At 58.2% G+C, this 21296-nt stretch overlaps 1 protein-coding gene across 5 annotated transcripts; it reads left to right on the plus strand.

Moving 5' to 3' along the window:
- Positions 1 to 1099: 1099 nt before the first annotated feature.
- Positions 1100 to 20036, plus strand: BGN (biglycan). 5 transcript variants are annotated; one of them, XM_023508461.1, is made up of 11 exons: positions 1100 to 1271; positions 4710 to 4733; positions 4858 to 4909; positions 6356 to 6445; positions 15207 to 15458; positions 15733 to 15845; positions 16394 to 16607; positions 17146 to 17256; positions 17393 to 17486; positions 17576 to 17714; positions 18689 to 20036. In XM_023508461.1, the coding sequence occupies exons 5-11, from the start codon at positions 15218 to 15220 to the stop codon at positions 18884 to 18886; spliced, it is 1110 nt and encodes a 369-aa protein (XP_023364229.1). In that variant the 5' UTR covers positions 1100 to 1271; positions 4710 to 4733; positions 4858 to 4909; positions 6356 to 6445; positions 15207 to 15217; the 3' UTR covers positions 18887 to 20036. The 5 variants fall into 5 exon arrangements, with proteins under 5 accessions (XP_023364229.1, XP_023364228.1, XP_023364231.1 ...); XM_023508462.1 differs by lacking the exons at positions 1100 to 1271; positions 4710 to 4733; positions 4858 to 4909; positions 6356 to 6445 and adding exons at positions 6746 to 6867; positions 14184 to 14220; positions 14763 to 14945; XM_023508460.1 differs by lacking the exons at positions 4710 to 4733; positions 4858 to 4909.
- Positions 20037 to 21296: the final 1260 nt, after the last annotated feature.

Consider the following 21296-nt stretch of genomic DNA (forward strand, 5'->3'; position numbering starts at 1 on the left):
CACGTACACCCACACATAGCTCACAGATGAGCCTGAGATGCTACAACTCACTTGTTGTGGGACCAGGTTGTGCCCCCATGTTACTTGGTGCCAGGGAGGATAGGGAGTAGCATTCATTAATCAGCTGTTGAGGTGTGAACACTTGCTCTGAGGGAAGCCAAGCCCAACCCTGGGAGCTCAGTGGTGACTGTCTCTGGCCAAAGTTGTTGACCCTGCTGTGTGCTATGACTCCCCAGGAAGACAGGACCATCCAGCCATGCTGGGGGGTATGGGGGCTGCAGAGCCCCCTCAGGCCACTGGGGCAATTTCCCTGCCTGTGTGAGGGGTCTGCTGGGAAGGGGGCAGGGGCACTGGGTCAGCATGCATAGTTCTCCATGTCACTGGCCCGTGCTGGGAACAAGAAAAGACAGTAGGGTCACCACCAGCAGGGAGCACGGGACAGGCCCAGCCCTGCCTCTGATGGGGGTAAAGGTTTCATAGGCTGGGACCCAGGAGATGGCCAGGTAACAGGGACTGAAGATGCAATAGGACAGCAACCAGCAGAAGAGCAGGGTCCTGCCCAGAGCCATGGCAAGAGACAGGCCAAGGAGTGCCCAGCTCCCTGTCCCCCTGCTCCATCTGTGTCCCTTCAGTCCTTACCTCAGTCCCATCTTTGCCCTCAGTATGCCCATCTCTGTCTGGAGGTGGCCTGCCTGTCCCCTGCCCTCTTCCACCCCAGAAGGGACCCCTCTCTCTCCCTGAAGCTACTGGACCCAAGGAGGAAGGGTAGGATGGTGCCTGCAGCAGAAACCATGCCGTAGGCTTGGGAACTGCGTGTCACCCTGGGCCCACTCTGCAGCCCATTCCCCATCCCCTCTCCATCCACGTTCTCAGCAGAGAAAGGGCCAGGCTGGGGGTGGGGAGAGGCCTGAGAAGCTGGCGGAGTGTTTGCTTTGGATGCATCCCCGCATTCCTTCTCCTCTAGGCCTGGGCCCTGCAGATATGGCACTTCCTGTTTGGGCTGGGTCAGAGGTCAGCAGCCCTTGAGGCGCTGGCCTACTTTTCCCAGCTCTCACGACCCCTCTTCCTTGACTGCCCCTCTAGCCCCCACCCTCCCCACTGTCCTCCCTGCAAGTCAGGCCTTGGAGGCACAGAAAGTGCAAGCTGGAGTGTCCTCAACATCCCATCCACCCCATTATTGCCTCCACAGAGCAGTCAGCAGAGAGGCAAGGGAGCCACCTGCTTGTCACGGCAACCCAATCCCTGGCCTTCCCTGGCAGGGGGAAAGAGAGGTAAGAGGGGCCCTCACCAGGTTGTAGAAAGGCAGGATATAGGCAGGCCACCCATAGGTAGTCCCCCAGGCTTATTCCACTGCTTAAGCATCCAGGCAAGGTTGTGGGAGACCAATGCTTCTACGACTTGCCAGCTCAGAGGTAGGGATTAGCTCTTGGGATCACCACCGGCCTAAATAGAAGCTGGGCTGTGACTGGCCATACAGGCCTAGCCAGGCCTCAGCTGACCCCATGGGTACTCTGAGTTGGGATAAGGGGACTGGGCCTTTCTGTGCCCATGTCATCATTAGCTGGGACATAGCTGGGATAGGGGTGCTTAAGAGGCCCAGAAGCTTAGGGCTGGGGGCTCAGTCCTGCAGGGATATGGGAGGTGCTGGCCAGCAACCAGTCTAGCAACCAGAGTCTAGGTTGCCACTGCAAGGGACATTACTGAACAGAGCCCTAGCCTGGGTGACGCCCAATGGGTGCCTGGTGGCAGGATAGAGCTGCCCAGAACCCAGAACCCATCCCTTCTTCCCCACACGTCACCCTCCTATATCCACCACTCACTGCCACCACTGCTTACAGGAGCAGTGCTTATTGTGCTCCTCTTCTGAGCAGGTTCTAGCTCCATCCAAGGGTACAGTAGTGGGTATAGTCCAATCAGGAAGCCCAAAGCACTGGGCATCTAAGAGGACTTTGTAGTCACAATTGTAGTAGTGGTGACAACAGGGTAGGAGTGACTGGGACCAGCTGGCAAGAAAGGAGGCACTCTTCAGTTCCCAGATATACACTGAGGTGACAGGGGTGGGACTGAGAGTAAGGACAGTGGGAATCAGCAGGGGCACAAAGAAGGCTGACAAGGTCAAGGATGGATTAGGGGGACAGGGAGCCAGGCACTCCTTGGGCTGGCCTATGTCTCCTATTAGGGACCTCAGCAGGAACTTGTACCTCTGCTCCATTTCTCCAGGCCACAATGCCAGAATCCTGCCCCCTCTCTGGGCTCCCTGCTGGCCCCTAGGTCCTGTTCCAAACCTTCCCTTCTGCCTTATGCTTGTGTCTTGGCAAGCTTCTTTTGAGCCCCCTCCTCCAGGAGAAGCAGGCCCGGGATGAGTGGCCCCACAGAGACCATCTGGAAGACACTGGACTGTCAGGCCCTCAGACCAGGTGCTGGCCTCTCCTAGGCCAAAGATTGCTCTATAAACAATAGGCAGAGCCAGGCTCTGCTCCTGGGGTCTGGCCTCCCCCAAGGGAAGACCATGGGGTCCCCAGGTACCTCATGGCCTCCCTCTGGCCACACCCTAGACCATGCTTCTCTAAAGATAGCCACATGCACAGGCCAAGCCTCCTCAGAGCCCCCTTCAGGCCATGAAATTACAGCCCTGATGGCCCAGAAGGGAGAGATGCTGTGTGATTATATACTCGGGGGAAGGTCAAAAAAAGCTCCTGGCATGGAGAGTGCCAGCACTCAACAGCCACACCTCAGTCATCCAGCACTGGGAAGCTTCCAGATAGCAGAGGCTCTGGCCACTCAGCACCAGTTCAGCTGTCCTCAGGACATGTCCATAACTGCCCTCATCCCTGCACACAGAGCACCCCCTGAGTGTCACTTTCACACTACCTCAGGCCTCCAGGTCATCATTCAAGAGACCTTCAAGTGGAGGAAGGGTGCCTTCCCCTGCCCATGCCCAGCCCTGAGCATGTGGGCATTGGGCAAGGACAAAGCCAGCAGGCTGGGAGTGAGCCTGCTCTGGGCAGGGTCACTTGCTCAAGAAGCCAAAGGTGTGTGTGGCATATCCTTGGGTGGGAGTGTCCTGGAGGCTGAGGCATAAGGCTACTCCCATGACAGAGACCCCTTGTCCTGTGTGTGCTCATCACACCTGTTCACCTGGTCACCTTGCTTCTTGAGGCATGGCTTGCTGCAGCTCCCCGCTCCTGCCTGGCTCTTCTCTCTGTCTCTCTGTCCCTTCCCTTAGCACCACCAGTACAGACAGGGAAGGGGAGGTGTCGTATGCATAGACAGAAGGGTTCTACAAGTATCCAACCATAGAGAATAGGGGCAGCAGGGCAGAAGGCTCCTGAAGCCCAGGTCTGGGTTGTTCTTTCCAGGCCCTAGAGACAGGGGACAAGCAGGTGGACGGGCTAAGGCTCCAGCAGGGAGCTCTTTCAGCTGCTGCCACCTCTATAGGGGGCCTTCCATGAGCCCATAGGAGTCTATGCATACTGGGCCACCTCCCAGGCACTGAGGCCTTGCCCTCCAGGACTGGCACCAAAGGCCAACACGTGACTAGGGGGTTCTCAGCCTGCCCTTGGTGTGCCCTGCTTCTTTCCTGAGCCTCTCCTATCTCGTTTGAAGCCAGGGTACAAACAGCTGCAAGCCAGCCATGGGGGGATGGCTGCAGCTGACTCCAGGTTCTGCTCCGTACAGAGGCCAAGGGGATGATAGCAAGTAGCTTAGATTCCCCTGACTAGGAAAGGGAGCCTCGGAGAGCTGCTGGCCCTCTTGCCATGTCCTTGCCCTACCCTCCGGTCTCAGGACTGTCCCCACTGGCTGCTGGCCCACACCTGCCCTGGCGTGTTCCTCAGGCAGCTAGGATAGCAGCGCCTGTCAAGGCCAGGTGAGGGCTGACTGCTTGGAGTGGGGAGCCAGCAGTGTGGCCCTGGTGCCCAGATAGGGGCAGATACCTGGCACAGGACAATTTCCCCTGGAAGCCTACACAGGCCACTTGGGTTGCCCTCATCACACATGAGTGGTCTTTTTCTCAGGTGGAAAGAGCTGAGTCCTTGGTGCCCTTAGAGAGCAGAAGGGGACTCCTGGCCGAGAGGCAAGTACCTCCTGACCGTCTGCAGCCCTTTGGGGAATGTATCCTAGCTAGAGCTTTGGAGGCCTATCCAGTGGTGTCCCAGCATCACATACAAGCCATGCTTGAAGGGGTTGGGCTCTGCCTCTCCCTCCTCTGTGTCCTGTCTGCCCTGGTTCCCGGGAAGCTAAGACAGCTGTGTGTGTCATCTCCTTCCCAAGAGCCCTGGGGGCCTCAGGAAATGCCTGATCTTCCTTCCTGCCTCACCCCCCCCCATGCCTGCTCTCCCCATGCCTCCTCCCAGCCCTGGGAGGCCAGAAGGGCAGGAGGCTGCCTGCTTTGCTATCCAGCAAGGATGCACTGATTTCATCAGTACTTCTGGGGACAGTAGAGGCCTGGGGAGGGTAATAGAGGGAGGCCCAAGGAGCGAGGTGCTGCCTGGCTAGTCTGGGAGTGGCCCCCAAATTAGAGGGCCAGGATGAGTGACTCAGTGGGCCCTGGGCTGGGTGTGCAGTTATGGCTTATTGCAGACTGCAAACCGCAGACAGAAGAACCTTCCAGGCCCAAGAACCGTATTTACAGAAGTATTGCTCCAGAAGCATCCCCCAAATGCAGCCAAAAGCTCCAAGGTACATAATGTGTCCTCTGCACCCAACAGGAAGGTACCTGCCTGAGACTAAGGGTAAGATCTGTGTGATGGAGATGGCAGAGGGCCACCTGTTCCCATGGCACCCCACAACCTCTGCACCTCACCTGTGCTCTTCCTTCCAGTGGCAATATCCTTCTTTTCTATGCGCCTGCTGCAGGTCACCTCCAAGTAAGCTTTCTGAGCTTCTGGCATGGTACATGCCCTGGGAGGTAAGAAACCAGAGCACCCCAGCCCCCCTCAGGGCACCTGGCCCAGCCCCAGGACCCCACAGATTGGGGCAGTTGGCGGCCTCCTTCCTGGGTTCCCACTGCCTTAGACCTTTCCTCAGCAAAGCCCCAACTGCCATACTCATACTCAAGGCTGTTTTACACCTGCCAGAACATCAGGCTCAGGCAGGGACTCCATACCCACTCCCCAGACAGTGGGCTCACCTCATCTGGAACAGCTTTATTGGGGCACAGTGAGTGTCGCAGACACTTTGCCCATTTAACAAGTGCAAGTCAATGGATTTTATCTAGCATAGTCATAGCACCATGCAACCATCACCACCATTAATTTTAGAACATTTTCATCTCCTAAAAAAAAAAAATCCTTGTACATTTAGTCATCACCTCTTTATCCCCCCTCATTCCCTCAAATCTGCCTTCTGTCCCTATAGATGGGCCTATCCTGGACATGCCAGTGAATGCAAGCAGATGTTCTGTGGCCTTTTGTGGCTGGCTGTTCCCACTGAGCAGAATGTTTCCATGCATGCTGTGGACCTTCTTTCTAGTCTGTGCTGACATGTTTATCCATGTTGGCATCTGGGTCCAAACCCAGCAGAGAAATGGGGAGGGGTGGGGGCAGAGATACAAAAACTTTTAAGCCTTTTTTCCTATTGTGCAGCTTTCTCTCTTGGGTCCCTAGTTCTCCTTTTGAAAACCTCAGTGTCACTCCTACCTCGGTCCCTCACTCAGTCTCAGGCCTCACCTTTATCTCTCAGAAGCTGCTCTTGCCAGGGGAGGAACAGGGCACTGCTGGGCAGAAGGACATGCCATGCTAAGGACCTAGGCGCTAGACATAGGCAGGGCTGGACTCGCTTGGGTCTCAGGAGGTGGCCTGGCTGAGGCTTGGCTGACCCATTCAGCCCCTGTAAATGACCAGCAGCTCAGGGCTCAGTCAGAGGAAATGCCCACCCACAGAGTAGTTGTCATGTCCTAGGGGACCTGCATGGATAGAGCAAGAAGGATGACTCCCAAGGTTCCTCTTCTTTGAATCAGCTTTCCCACTTGAAGCTTCTCCAAGGCCTCAGAGCAGGCAGACTAGGGAAGACCCCAGAATCTGTGGAGCCCTCCTGCTAGCCCCCTGCTGGGCCCCATCCTGCTATCCCACAGAGGAGAGTCTTGCCTCTCTTTACAGGAGGAAAGGCTGGGTGGGAGGGAGGGTGGTGCAGAGAGCCCAAGAGCCTAGAGCAAACCCTTCCAGAAACCCATAGTAGCTACCTCTCTGATCCTGGAGACACCACCTCCTTGCTTAGGCCCAGATGAGGCAGGTTCCAGGTGAGTTCAGTACAGAATCCCAGGGGCCGCTCCCAGGCCTAGAAACATAAGGCCACCTCCCCCTCATCTTCCTTTCTTTTCTTCCCTGTCTCTTTTCTCTGCTGGGCTGGATGCCAGTGAGCGCCTCAGTGTCCCCATCTGGGCAGTGGAAAGTTTGACTCTCAGAGGCTGTGCCTGCCCAGAGACACCAAGGGTCCTTGTGGGAATGTGAGTATGTGTCCGTTTGCTATGTGCGGGGGTGGGGTGGGGGGAGGCGGGGGAGGGGGTGCTAGCCCAGCCAGCCTAGCCAGCCCAGCCCAGCCGTCTACAAGAAAATTGCTCCCTTTGAAGCTGCCAGGGCCCCCCCCAGAAGCCTGCCCCCTCCTTCCCACCACCGCCAGCCCTCTCCGCCCCACCAGCCCCCTCCCTCCTTTCCTCCCTCCCTACCGCCTCCCTTGTCCCCTCCCGCCGGCCCGCCTGCTCAGCCTTTAGCCTCCCTCCTGCCGCCTCCGTCTCGTCTCCCTCTCTCCACCAACTGCCCAAGAGCAAGCACTGCTTTCAGTCCGCCCGACAACGGACAGACACACAGACGGCCTTCCATCCCAGCCTGCCAACTAGCCAGCCTGTGCCTGGCTACTTCCCCTCCCCAGGTAGGGCCCTGCACCACCCCTGCGCTGTTCCCACTTCCCCACATTGGCCTCAAGCTGCCCTGGGCAACCGGGAGATGCATCCCTCTCCCACCCCAGGACACCCTGCATCCCCACCCTGTGGCCCCCGGCTCCTTGTCCTTCCTGCCTGCTCCCCCCTGCCCCCTCCCCCCACCCCCACCCCCACCCCCGCCTTCCAAGCGCCTTTCCTCCAGCCCCTCTGACCTTCTTTGCCCAGCCTGGTCCATCTCTTGTCTCATTTCCCCCTCAGGGTCCTTCCTCTCTGCTGCCACCCCAGAGCATCACTGGGTGGCTAGCACCCCGGTTTTGCCAATACCTCTGTCCCATCACTACAATTCCCGGGACGCATTTTGCCCAGGCGCCTCCTTGCTCTTCGACTTGGCGCCTGGCTGGTGGGGAGGGCTGCTGAGTGCCTGCCTGCGGAGCATAGCCCAGGAGACCTGGGCCTCAGCTGGTCTTCAGTGTGGGCTGAGGGACTTGGTTTCCCAGGCACGCCCAAACATACTGCCCAGATATTCCTCACTCACCCCAGGCTGATGCCCTGCCTCTAGCTCCTCCTGGGCAAGGTGTGGGTCTGCAAAGCCCAGGGTGAAGGGGCCCTGAGTGAGGCTGACTGGGGACTCAGTCCTGTCGTCTCCAGAACCCCCTGGACTGGGACTAAGAATGGATAGGGGAAGGGAAGAGACAAAAATCAGGAAACCATGCCATGTTCCCTTGGGCAGACCTGGCTTAGGGCCCTGGAGGGGCCTTCCAAGAGACCCAGGGGACAGAGCACTGAGAGTATCCACTGAGTGCTCTGGAAGGTTGGGGGATAGGAGCACTCCTCACTGTTCCTTGGGCAGGGCTGGGTGCCTGCTGAACAGGACAGGTGACCTGGGGCAGATTTGGCAGATCCCATTCAGGCCAGGAAGATTGCCCTCTAGCCTGCTGTCCTGTCTCCTGGCCAGCCAGGCCACTTAGGTCCTCCAGAACCCCCCCCAACTCCTCTGTCCTTGCCCCTCCCTGGCCTGCCAGCTCTCTGCCTTTAGCAGCTAATCGGGATATGCCAAGCTAGAGATGCTGAGGGCCAGGAAGTTTCCTGGGGACTTGCATCCAGGGGTGCAGGTGAGCACCTTCTGGGGACATACAGCCTCCGGTGCCAGGCATACCCTGGGAGAGCTGAGACACGAGTAGGGGACCCTGTATGTGGAGCATGCCTGTGTACAGCAGGCCTGTGGGTGGACTGAAAGGAAGACACAGGACAGCCTCAGCAGGGCCAGGGAGCAGAGAGGGCTCCTAAGGCAAGCTGGTCAGCTATGAGTGGTAGCCCTGGCCTCCCTGGCCCACCTGCCCACCCCCAAGCCCCCAGGAGCAGGGTTAACCTCCTGCTGCTTCTGTGGAGGTGAGGAGCCTGAGGCCCCACTCTTTCCCAGCACTTCCACACTGGCTGATTTTAGGGGCCCAAAGAGTCAAGGTGCCAGCCCCTGACCACCAAATGAGGTAACATATGAACATTGGCCAAACCTCTACTCAATCCTCCCAGCAGCCCACTGCTCTTGGAGGGTCAGTCACTCGTGGGAAAGATGGAAAGAAAATGGATGTCATCAAGGCAAGAAAGTTTCCTTTCCTTACTGACATTCCATAGTCACTCAAATAAGTCCATAACATGTCCCTCCCAGTGATAGCATCATGTCCCCTGAGGAAGGATTTGTAATGAGCACACACACTTAACAGTTTGCACCTAAAGTCTTCTGTCAGGGCTTCTGATTCCTTGGCACCCTGTGCAGGCTGGGTGGACATGAGAACCCCTCCAACTCCCCTGATTTTTGGGTCCACTCCCCACCATCCTTCTCCACTCCTGTTAGAACCAGCCTGTCTCAGCAATCACTTGTCCACAGCCACACAGGATTCCCAGCATGACCACCCTTGGGCATCGACCAGCCCCCCACACCCTGACTGTCAGAAAGGCCTTCCCAAGCACTCTACAGCCCCCTTCAGCTCTTCCTCATTGGTTACCCTAGAGCAGGAAAGCTGAGTCCCTGCCCTGAGCTGTTCCCTCCCCCAGCTTCCAGCCTGGCCACTGAGCCCAGCAGCCCTAGCAGCCCCACTGGTGAGAAGGGGACACTCCAGCCAGGGGTCTTTCTCAGCGGAGGGGCCAGGGGGTGATGGTGTCTCTCCCCCTCACCCTGACGTGGGCTGTGGGCCATGGGGTGCGGGCGAGCAGCAGCTCCTTCTGAAGGCAGGCCAGCATGGGATCCTGCTGGCTCTTTCCCCATCCTACTGTCTGGGGTCTGGGGCAGTCTGGTATCCCCACTTTTTGTCCTCTTCTGCTCAGACACTAGGCTAGGGTAGATCAGAGGGGCCACACCTTGGCCACCCACAAAGCCCTTTCCGCAAATTGTAGCCAGACGCAGGCTTGGGTCTTGCAGAGGAGGCTGTGCTGCAATGGGGTGGCTCAGTCCTGCTCCTGGCCTGAGGCTCATTGAGCCTAACTGGCAGGACCCAAGGCTAGGCTCTTCTCTAGCCCACCAGAAAAAAACAGCTCCCCAGAGTCCTATAGGGAAGGTACAGGGGCTCACTGAGCTACCTCCTCTGGAGGCGGAGGCTGTGCATCACACTACCTTCCCCTTCCGGGCCAGCAGATCCCTTTCCTTGTCTCAATCCACAGTTAGAGGGGCCTGTTCAGGCCTCCTTCATGACCTCTGGGACCCCACACTCCTGGAAACCACCCCAGGGCCCTCACCACTTTTTGCCTTCTTCTCACAACCCTCCTCATTGCTCTGAGTCTGGACAGTTCCTGGGGTGTCCATGGAGGGGCACCTCCCACCCCAACTCTCCCAAATGCTACAGAATAGCCCTCTGCCCACTGGCAGGCCCAGCAAAGGTACCTGCCCCTCCCTGTGCTTAGAAACCTGGGGGCTCTAGCCAGCCTTCCTGCAGACAGCCCTCCTAGTCTGCTGCATCTTAAATCTGAGTTCAGCAGAAACACTGGCCTGGGCTAAGCCTGAGGGGCCCAGCCTGGATGCTGTGGGACCTTTGAATTTACCCCTGCTCCCCCAGAGCTGCCAGGCATCCCACACCTGCTTGGTCTTGGGTGTGGTCAGAAGGCCAAGGAGGGCAGAACAGGCAGATTCTGTGTTTTGTGAGCAGAAGTGAGACTTGAAGGAAGAAAGCCTTGTCCCTGAAGACAGGGGAGGTCTGGGAGGGCAGTGCAGCAACCATTTATCTTCTAGCAGTCTCAGTCCCTGCTTGGCCGGCAAGGAGACACTCTCACAGGAACCCCGAAAGGGTGGGGACCCAGTGCAGGAGAGGGGCTGCAGGAAACCCCAACCTCTTCACCCAGGTGCTTGGCCACTCTCTTCCCAGAAGGCAGGGCCCCAGCCCCCTTACCCTGGGTGAGCTATAGGGAAGAAGGCAGGTAGGTCTCCAGAATCTGGGGGCCAAGCTGAGAACACCTCCTTTGGGGCCCTGAAGTATTCAGAGGTGGCAGTTCCTTCACCAAGATGATGGTTTTTCTAAGAGACTTTTTGTAGACAGAGGCAGAGGCAAGAGGGTCGGGCTGGTCTGGCGAATGTCCTGAGGCTAAGGAGGGTTTTCTGGCTTCATGGGCAGTGGGAGCTGCAGATGGTGGCAGCCAAAGAGAAGCGGCGTATTTCCAGCCAGGGTGAGAGAGCTGCCAAGGATTCTTCTCCCACACCCTGGGGGTGGAGTTGAGCCCCCTGTACAACCCGAGAATGTGAGACATGGCAGCTTTGGGGCTTATGGCAATGTCTGCAGTGGCAGAGGGCAGTTCTAGGCACACGAGCAGCTCTACCATTTACCCCCATGTGGCCTTGGCAGGAGTTGTGGGCAAAGCCTCAGTTTACCCCTTAGTCTAGTGGTAAAAGTACCACTTTCTTCTTATAGTCAATGTGGGACAGGCTAGGGCTAAGTTCCCTGCCCCACCCCTGGGAGGTGACAGTATGGAGCAAGGAGAAGCCTAGGATTTCCTCAGTGAGGAGGGAGAAGGAGGAGGTCCAGGTGTGGAGGGACCAGAAAATCCAGGGCTCCCAGCTGACCATGGTCATCTGCTTCCCAACTCCTTTCCAGAGGTTTCCTAGAAGGGTGGGGTCAGGGGTAGATGCACCAGGTCACCTCACCACCTCCGTGGTGTCAGCTCTTTGCAGCCTCTAATACCCACATCCAGGTCCAGCCTGTCATCAAAGTGCAAGACCCACAGCAGCACACTAGACCGTGCTAACCCTGAGCAGCAAACTAGGGCAGTGGCGGGGGCTCAGTGTGGCTGGGATGCAGATGGAGCAGTTCTTGCATACACCCCACATTCCAGTCCCCAGTTCCTTAGGTAGCTGCTCCCACATTTGAGCACAGCCATGAAAGGCACATACCCCTCTCTCCAGCTGACACCTGCCTGCAAGCTAGAGCCATTGGGCAGCAGAGCACAGGCTGGGCCCAGAGGGCTCTAGTAGTCAGAGGGGAAGGAAGAAGGGTAAACCCCAGTGGCCCTGCTGAGCTGGTTGTGTCAGAGTTCAGGTCAGGTAGTCCAGTGGGGCCAGACACCCTGAGCTGAGACCAAAGAGAGTGTCCAGTGTCCACTACTTGGCAGCCACGAGTCACACATCTGCAGGCAGACTCCTGGGGCCGCCAGACCTCAAGTCCTGCTCCTGCTGCCCTTGGCCTGGACTGAATGCCTGGCATGGTCTCTCCGTGTTCTCAGAGGCTGCCAACACTTCTTGTTTGGCAGTGACCTGGAGCAATCCTGCACAGAGGACTGCACTGGCTTTCAGAGGGGCAGACAAGGAGGGCCCTATTTGGGTGGTGGCAGCAGCTCCAGGGAGCCCAGCCTCTTCCCTTGCTCACACCTGTGGTCATGAGGCCTGAGGCTTCCCGCCAGTTACCTCTTCTTTCCTTTGCTCTGGGGAGGTGGCATCCAGGGAGCTCACAGCACACTTTCATGGGACTGGAAGCCCTCTGTTAAGTCCTTGGGGTCACACCAAGAGAGGCCAAGAAAGAGAAACTGAGGCCCAGAGGCCAATGGTGGGGGAGATGAGGACAAGAGGGCCCTGCTATGGAACTCACAGCATCTATCCATGTGTTACTTCTGCTTCCGGGCTGTGGCCCTGCCTACCTCTTCAATGTGTGTGCACCCATGTGTGTACATGCATTGGTGGGAAGGGATCAGTGTAGGTTGGCAGGCATGTCTACACCAATCTCGCCAGCCACTGCCAGACCTAGGTGTTCCCCCCAGGGTTCTCTGTATTGCCCACTTTAAAACCAGCCGGGACCAGAGAACTTCCCAGGAACCTTGTGGCTGAGGAGCTCAAGGCCTGGAGTTGCCAAAGCCAGGTTCCAAGTCTCAAGCTGAGTGACTTGGGAGAAGTCAATCCTTTTCCCTAAGCCTCAGTTTTCTCATTATGAAATGGGAATACTAATGTGCTGGCCACAGGGGAGCCTTCCTCCTGGGGTCCTCTGGCTCCCTCTGGCTCTGTGAGCTTGGCCTCTGGCCTGCCCCTTCTCCTGCAGAGTTCTGGGCACTGAGTTCTGTGCCAGTTCTCTGAGGGGAGATGAGGGCTGTGCTGGGAGGCCTTCCCAGTTCCTCCACCCCTCCAGCCTGCCCACTCCTTGGGCCCAACCTTATAAGCCATGGAAAGCCAGCCAAACCTTGTCTTTTTGCTTCTGTCATGGGGCCCTGGTGTATGGGCATCCAAGTCCTCAGCCTCCCCCCTTAGGGTAAGCCTTAGCTGGAACCAAGGGAGGAGAGCTGGCCTCTCCCCCAGTCCCTCTCCCAAACTTTGTACTACGCCAGGCACCCTGCTCTGAACTGGCATACCTCCTCTAGCATCCTGTTCTGCCAACGCGGGTTCCATGGACCTACCTGGGGCCCCAGTGGCCAATCTCACCCTGGTGGAGGGATCTCCATAACCGGCTTCTCGCCTTGCCAGAAGTGCCCTCTGAGGAGACTCCTTGTCCCCAGTGAGGGTTCCCTGAAGAGACATCCTCCAGGCCAACACGTGGGCCCTGGGGGAAGACCTATCTATCACTGCAGGTAGATGGTCATCTGTCCCCACCAGCCCTCCTCAGCCCCAAGCAAGCCTCTCCCTACAACCTCCCCTGGGCCTGGCCGGAGCACCCCCACCCTCTTTGTTCAGGTAAACTGTGAGCACCCAGCCTACCAGAGCTCAGCTGGGCATTCCAGCCCTGACTCACACCCCCTGTGAAATAGCAGCTTTTACAGGGGGGTCAGGCAGGGAGGAGGCTAAGGAGTCTTCACCCTCTCTCCCATTCCATCTTGCTCTCCTGTCTTCTTCATCCCCTGCCTATTCTCCCACCCCACTCCTCTTCCTCCCCCCAGCCCTTGGGAGTCCAGTGGCACCTGGGCAAGGGCCTTTCGTGGAGGCAGCAGGCATGGGAAGCCTTGGCTTGGCCTGGCCTGGTCTGGTCTGGTGGTAGCAAACCAAGGGGAAGAGCTCCTTGCAGGTAGGTGAGCTCAGGTCCTTCTGCCTACTCCATGTCAGACCCTCTGGCCACTGCTCTGGGTGCTGCTAGGCCTGCCTGCAGCTCGCAGGCCCTGGAGTGTGATGCTGGGGTCTTGAAGCTTGAAGGAGTAATGGAGGCTCTGTCCAGCTAGGCTGCAGGCTCTGACCCCACCTGGCTGTATGGCCCTGTGCCCTGGGCTCTGGGGCCTGCTAGGGCTCTTGGCCAGCTGCAGTGAGGCCTCTCCACTCCACTCCCGGCAGTGCCTATGGCTCCAGCTTCACCCTAGGCCCCTTTGTCCACCAGCAGTGGTGAATGAGGGCCAGGGCAGGCCATGTGGGCCTCCCTGGGGATGTGTATGGGCAGATGCCTCCCCAACATACCCAAGAAAACCTGCAGGGCAGTGGGATAAGCCTCTATCCCAACCTTCTCCTGGGATTGTGCCCACACCCAGCCAGGCTCCTAGCCTGCTGGTAGTCAGGATCCCCAAGCAGCAGCTCCTGGTGGCCAGCCTAGCCCCCTCATCAACTGGGCCTGCCTGAGAAGCAGCAGGCTTCTAAGCTGCCCAGAGGGTGCTGGCCTAGGGTTCAGAGCCCTCCACACCCTGGGGCCTCCTTTATACCATTGCAGGCAGCAATTGGGCTCAGAAGGCTCACCTCGGGGCAGCGCCTGTGGCTCAAAGGAGTAGGGCGCTGGCCCCATATGCCAGAGGTGGCAGGTTCAAACCCAGCCCTGGCCAACAACTAAAAAAAAAAAAAAGGCGGCTCACCTTAGTGAGGGTCACCTTGGAATGGGGCTAGTTTCGGCCTACAAGAGGTCCCTAGTGCAGCTGGGCTCTCTGTCCACAGATGCACCCAGGGCAAGTCCGACAGCTGAGCCCCAGAGGTAAGCAGGGCAGGCATGTTTATTCCCATTTAACAGATGAGAAAGTGAGTCTGAGACAAAACCTGAGCCTTTGCCAGGGAATCAGGAAGGATGGGGGAGGTAGGAGAGGCTAGGGGAGGGGGCCTGTGTCTGAGGAGGAGGAGGGAGCAGGCACCAGTGGGTGCCGGAGGCAGGCTGGGGCAGGGCAGCTTTCCTTCCACCCCCACCCAGTATCTCAGTCTGGGGGGCCTCCAGACAAGCCTGACCCTGTCCTGCCACCCTGGCAGCAACCTGTTCCCCTCGAGGGCCTCTCTGGGAGCAGAGGCCATGGGCATGAAGGAAGGGCTCTGTGAGCCAAAGGGGGAGCAGTAGGCCCTTTGCTTGGAGCTGCCTTGGCTGACTTTGCCCTCTGCCTCAGAGGACACCCCTCTCTTTTTCCAGCCCACCACCCCTGCGTTGGCCTCTAGACCTCCTCAGAGGAATGTGGGCACAGGGGAAGGAGGAACAGGCAGGGAAGGAAATGACTCATGGTCGCCTAACTCAACTAACTTTGCATTGCCCAGAGCCTGAAGCTCTTAAGGAGGGATTGGCCAGAGCAGCCACGTGGTCTCCTGAGAAGTGAATGCTTCAAGGCATGGTGGGCCAGCAATGAGTGCCCCCTCTGCCTCCTCTTCTCAGCCTCACTGACTCCACCCCAGGGCAGACTGGCTCCACAGGGTGGGGCTGCAGACTTGCCACTTGAGAAGGTATCTCTTTGCCCAGGGAAACCAGTCCCACCCAGGCAGGGAGGCAAGGGCAAAGGAACAAGAGGAGGTACGCCCCCCACCCGGCAACAACGGGGCAGTGCACTACCCTCCTGCCTGGGCTTCCTGCCCTGCAGTCTGGCCTGGCCGTCCGTGGTGAGGGATGTGGGCACAGGGCTTTGGTGTTGGGTTGGAAAGATGGGTGGGAAGGTGTCCAGAGGGCAGGGCTGAAGCTGACAGTTGGCACCCCCTACCCGGCTCCAGGCACAGCCACCATGCAGCCACTGTGGCTCTTCGCATCACTGTTGGCCCTGAGCCGGGCCCTACCCTTTGAACAGAAGGGTTTCTGGGACTTCACCCTGGACGATGGGCTGCTCATGATGAACGATGAAGAGGCGTCAGGTGCCGACACGACCTCGGGGGTTCCAGATCTGGACTCTGTCACTCCCACCTTCAGTGCCATATGTCCTTTCGGCTGCCACTGCCACCTACGCGTTGTTCAATGCTCTGACCTGGGTCAGTCCTTGGTGGTAGGGGGAAGGTATACAGGGAAAGCCCCTCCTAAGGGGAACACATGTCTGCCTCCTGAGAATGGACAGGGATGGGGATTGTGATGCGAGGCTGAGAGCGAGAGGGGCAGCAAGCCTCTGTCTGTGGGCTCTGGAGTTTGTCCCTGTGTGTGCTAGAGCCCCTGTGTGCATGTGAGTGTGTCCCTGGCCCTCTGTAGCAGCAGAGTTAGCAGGCTGGGTGGCCCCATGCTCATGCTCATGGTGGTGGTGCTTGCCCCCAGGTCTGAAGTCTGTACCCAAAGAAATGTCACCTGACACCACGCTGCTAGACCTACAGAACAACGACATCACTGAGCTCCGTAAGGATGACTTCAAAGGCCTCCAGCACCTCTACGTGAGTGCTGCCCTTCCAGTGCCTGTGCGAAGCCCTCTCCAAGCAGCTGCCAGGTGTCCACAGACCTGCAGCCTGGGGCATAAGCCTGATGGGGGTGTGTACACAGATATGTGGGACAGGAAGTGGCCCATGACCTATGGAGTTCTGAGAGAAGTCTGGAGCCAGATGTGGTGGGACCCCCTGTGGTCATGGCTCACTAGCATGTGTGAGAGCGCCCATAGGTACAGGACGGCATCACTCAGCTCAGTTCCCTTCTAACCATATTGGTTCCTCCCAGCAACAAAGGAGAACAGGTGTTATTGTATACAGCCAGTGTGCACATGGGGAAACTGAGGCACAGAGAAGCAGCCGGTTATGCTAGTCACCAGTGGCACTGCCTGACTCCCTGCTCTGTGCCCTGCCTCAAACAGACTGAGCCACTCAAAGACTGGCGGCTCAGACACCTTGGGCACCATCAATAGCAGCTCAGGCAATAGAGGAATGAAAGGAGACCAGGGGAGTGGGATGGGAAGCCAGCACCTTCACTTCTTTTGCCCAATCTGCCTCAGGCTCTGGTCCTGGTGAACAACAAGATCTCCAAGATCCATGAGAAGGCCTTCAGCCCCCTGCGGAAGCTGCAGAAACTCTACATCTCCAAGAACCACCTGGTGGAGATCCCCCCCAACCTGCCCAGCTCCCTGCTGGAGCTGCGCATCCATGATAACCGCATCCGCAAGGTGCCCAAGGGCGTGTTCAGTGGGCTCCGCAACATGAACTGCATTGGTAAGTGCAGCCCAGCCTTGCAACAGTCCCCACCCTAGTGGCTGGCAGAAAGGAGCCAGGAAAAGTGATCTGTCCAGGACAGCCATGGAGGAGCTGGGTGGTCCTCACGGAACATTCTGGCGACTTGTCTCGGACCATGGGGAAGGGAGACCAAACCAAGAGTCTTCTGAAACAGTCAAGACAAAGTAGGGTCTATTTCTCAGCTAACTTCTGCTGCAGGGATGGATCACTGTGGCTAAAGGGAACGTGAAGAATGGTTGGCCTTGCTGGGGGCGGGGGGTGCGGGGGCAGTGTTCAGCCACCAGTGCTAGCCAGAGGGGCCCAGGTAGCCTTGGAGAGTCCCATCTTCATTTCTGGCACTCCTCCCCCTGCCACTTGCCACCGCCCCCCACTGCCCCCAGAGGCTGACACCAGGCCCAGTACCCTTGGGGGCAGCAGCTTTGAACAGCTAGGAGCCTACAATTAGCCTGGTAAAACAGTGGGGGGATGGGTGTGTGGACAGCCACTGGTTCTCGGGCTGAGGGGACTTCTCTCACAGAGATGGGTGGAAACCCCCTGGAGAACAGTGGCTTTGAACCTGGAGCTTTTGACGGCCTGAAGCTCAACTACCTGCGCATCTCAGAGGCCAAGCTTACTGGCATCCCCAAAGGTAGGAAGGCTACCCTTTCTTGTCTGCCTGCCCAGGGGCACTGAATACACCCAGCTACGTGAAGAAGGACTTGGCAGCCCCCTCCTACCACCTGGGGCACCTGCACTCATACCAGTGCACCCTCTTTTTTGGGCAGATCTCCCTGAGACCCTGAACGAGCTCCATCTGGACCACAACAAAATCCAGGCAATTGAGCTGGAAGATCTGCTCCGCTACTCCAAGCTGTACAGGTGCAGCCAGAGGGGGTGCCCTCAGGCCAGACCACTGCCCCAGTTCCCACCAGCTTCAAACCTAAGTGGTCTCATTTGCTTTGTTGCAGGCTGGGCCTAGGCCACAACCAGATCCGCATGATCGAGAATGGCAGCCTAAGTTTTTTGCCTACCCTGCGGGAGCTGCACCTGGACAACAACAAGCTGTCCAGGGTGCCTGCTGGGCTCCCAGACCTCAAGCTCCTGCAGGTGAGGGCCAGGGCGAGGCACCCTTAGGGGCCAGGTGCACTGCACCCGGGCTGCGAGACTGCACATCTGGGCTCCCTTCTCCCCCTACCCTGAATGGCCTGGAAGAAGCAGGCCCAGCACTCCCATCTGGGCTGAGGGGAGGAGAGCAGGGACTCCATGGTGGATGCTGAGGAGGATGACGAGAGGTGGCCTGAGGGTCTCATAGGTGCAGTGGACACCAGGAAGATGAGGAGGGCCTGGGGGGCTGGGAGAATGGTCGGGACAACAGGGTGCACAGATCCACGCCAAAACAGGGACAGCCCAGGGCAGGAAGTGGGCTGAAGAGGAGGTGCAAGCCCTGTATCTGGCTGCCAGATACCTGAGTGAACTTGGCAAGAGCACCCCACTCTCACTGCCGTCTGGTCAGCACCCCGCATAGGACAGCCCCATCAGGGTCAGCCGATCTGCCGCAGCAGCCTTCCAGCGCCCTCTAGTGCCTAGCATCCTCTCTGCTACCACTAGGCTCCAACCCAGCCAGTGTCTGGCTGGTCCCCTCTGCCCCTGCTCAAAACAGTGGCTTCAGAGACTAGTGGGGGCAAGTGCCCCTGAGGACTGGAAGGACGGGGAGGACATTCCAAAGGATGTTTCTCCTTTTGCGCACTATAGCTCTCTGGAATGAGAGAGTGCTTTCCTGGAGCCAGGCCTGGCACCCCAGGCCCTACCCCATACCTTCACCTCCCATCCACCACACACCCCACCTAAGACCCTCATCCCTGTCCCAGTCACACACCAGTGCCTTAGTCCATGCCCCATGCCTTGCTGTGCATCCCCCGTTTGTGGAGGCAACACAGTGACTCCAGGGAAGCCTAGAGCCCAGGGTGGGGGGAAACCCAGCTCCCCTGGCTCTGCCCTCGACCAAACCAGCACTTAGCAGCGCCCACCCAGTCTGAGGGGACAGGTCCTGACTAAGCATTGGCCACGCCCTCTTCTCACAGGTGGTCTACCTGCACTCCAACAACATCACCAAGGTGGGCGTCAATGACTTCTGCCCTGTGGGCTTCGGGGTGAAGCGGGCATACTACAATGGCATCAGCCTCTTCAACAACCCTGTGCCATACTGGGAGGTGCAGCCCGCCACCTTCCGTTGCGTCACCGACCGCTTGGCCATCCAGTTTGGCAACTACAAAAAGTAGAGGCAGTTTCAGCCACCATGGTGGCCTCAGTGGGGGTCTCTGGGGATCATAGCCAGATACTCTGAAGCAAAGCAAGAAAGCAAAGCCTGTGCCCAGCTGCATCGAACCCAGCCCCTCACCATTGGTCCCTGACCCCAACTTGATGCCCACCATGGCCTCTTCCTGGCTCCCAAGTGTGCAGGTAGGCACAAGACCCAGCCTCTATCACATGCACCTCGGCTTCAGAGCTGCCCCTGCCACCAACCATGGACACTCAAAGGCACCCTATGAAGCTTTCTCCTTATCCACTCAAAAGCCCAGTTGTCCAAGGAGCCAGTCCTAGGAAAATTACCCTGGGGTCTGTGGGGATGGATACAGTGGACTCTGCCAAGGCCATGCATTCCTCCTTCTCACCTACTTCCAGGTTTCCAACCCTCCTCAGCCCCCTGGTCACCTTGAACACCCATGCTCCTACTCAAAAAACTCACGGTCTGTTCATCCCAGGCATCTTGCTCTACTGGCCCGCAGGGACCAGTCCTTCCTCTCTCTTTATCTCTCTCCCCAGCCCACCTCATCTCTGCATCTGTCTCTCTGTCTCATTCCCGCTCTGTGTCCTTCCTGGGCTTCCTCAGATCTATCTCTCTCTGGACTCAGTGACTTGTCCCCCCTCCACCTTTATGGATCTTTCTCTCCGTCTCTCTCTTCCCACCCCCACAGCTCCTGCTGTGCATGCACACACATGTGCATACATGCTACACATGTACACACACACACACACACACATATACCCTGACCCTCTTCCTTGATCTGCTTTCTGTCTCACTAGCTTCTGCCCAGCCCCTGCCCAACTAAGCCAGGGGGAGCTGCCTCCTGTGCCTACCCTGCCCAGCCTTTGCCCCCCAAGCCCAGACAGCCCTGGAAGACGTCCAGCCCCCTGCTCCACTACTCAGCAGGGGAGCCTTAGGCCTGTCAGACCCTGGGACTTTCTGCCCCTAGGAGAGGCCCAGGACCCCAACAGAGTCCCATGTAACCCCGTGATGGCTGGTCTCCCCCTCCCTTGCTTTCTGGTCCCCACTGTGGTGGGGAGTGTGAGCAGTCACACCAAGCACAAGGAGGGGCTGCTTCTGAGGTCGGTGGTTGTCTTTCAATTAAAGAAACACTGTGCAATATGGCCGTCTCTCCAACTCTGCCTCTTTGTTGCCCCCTCTGAGCCCTTGAGCTTCTCTTGGTTGCTTTCCCTGCTCTCCAAGGAGGGTCCTTGTCACCCTCAGGTCCAGAGCTAGACAAGGAGGCCTCACAACCAGGCTGACCTCTTGCCCCTCCCTTCTAGGCACTTCTGTTGCCCCAGCTGTCCTTAGACTGGACTCCAGAAGCAGACCAGGCCTGAGGTGGCACCTGGCCTTCCAGAGTGGAGTGTTTGCCAAGAACATGCCAGCTGCAGAGCACGGGCTAGACGACAGGCTAGACTCCTGCCAGGAGGGCAGTCTGGAAACCCAGGAGGGCCCTGCCTGCACATCTATCTCTGTGCAGTCTGGGGGCTCTCAATGATGCTAGTGCCAACTCTCAGGGGCGGGGCATGGAACAGGGCCATGTGCTATGTGTGCCTATCTGCACTGGCCTTGGTTCCCCATATGATCCCCCAGAAGGTCACACTGTGTGCCACGAGAGCCAAGCTCAGGTTGCAGTGTGCTGACACCAGCTCCTGAGTGAGGAGTTAGGGCAGGGCTAGGGAAGCCTGTTCACCGGGGACATGGGTCTGCCTTGGAAAGGGCAGGGTGGAAGGGCAGTGCTCAGAACAATACCCCTGCAGGCCCGTCCAACAGGCTGAGGTGGCCACAGGCTCCAGCCAGTCTACTCTTCCCCTCCTCCTGCAGGAGGGGCTTCCAGCTCAGGAGGTTGGAACTGGGGCTTCCCTGGGCAGCCATAGGTTACGCACAAAAATAGTGAAAACAGGGCCTGCTATGAGTGACAGCCCAGGAGAGACAGCCCAGAGGCAGTGTGCGCCAACTCCTCACACCCAACTATGTCCTTACGCCTGGCCTGGCACTGGGGAACCCAATGTCCCCAGATTTCTCCTTTTGGGGATGGGAGGCACCACTTTGCATGGTGGCCCAGTGATAGAATGTCACCCGGCAGCATCACAGCACTATTCTGGGGCATGTGCTACACAGCTCAGCACTCTCTGCTGAGCTGGGCAGGCACAGGGCAAGGCACTGGCTGGGGGCCAGGAGTCAGGGCCTCAGTCAAGTACCCTGTCTGACTGGGAGAAGGGGTGGCCAGTGCCAGGGCCTGGCAGAGGAGAGGGACCCTTCCACCTGCTTGTCTGTCAGGGGCTCTGGGACACTATGCACACATTCTGTGGGGCCAACAGAGCCCTCCTGAATTTGCCCCTCCTTTCCTGTGTCTCTCTTCCATGTTATATACCTTCACC

Source organism: Otolemur garnettii, unplaced genomic scaffold, assembly GCF_000181295.1.
Source record: "Otolemur garnettii isolate 467f Iridium unplaced genomic scaffold, OtoGar3 scaffold00249, whole genome shotgun sequence".
NCBI lineage: Eukaryota > Metazoa > Chordata > Mammalia > Primates > Galagidae > Otolemur > Otolemur garnettii.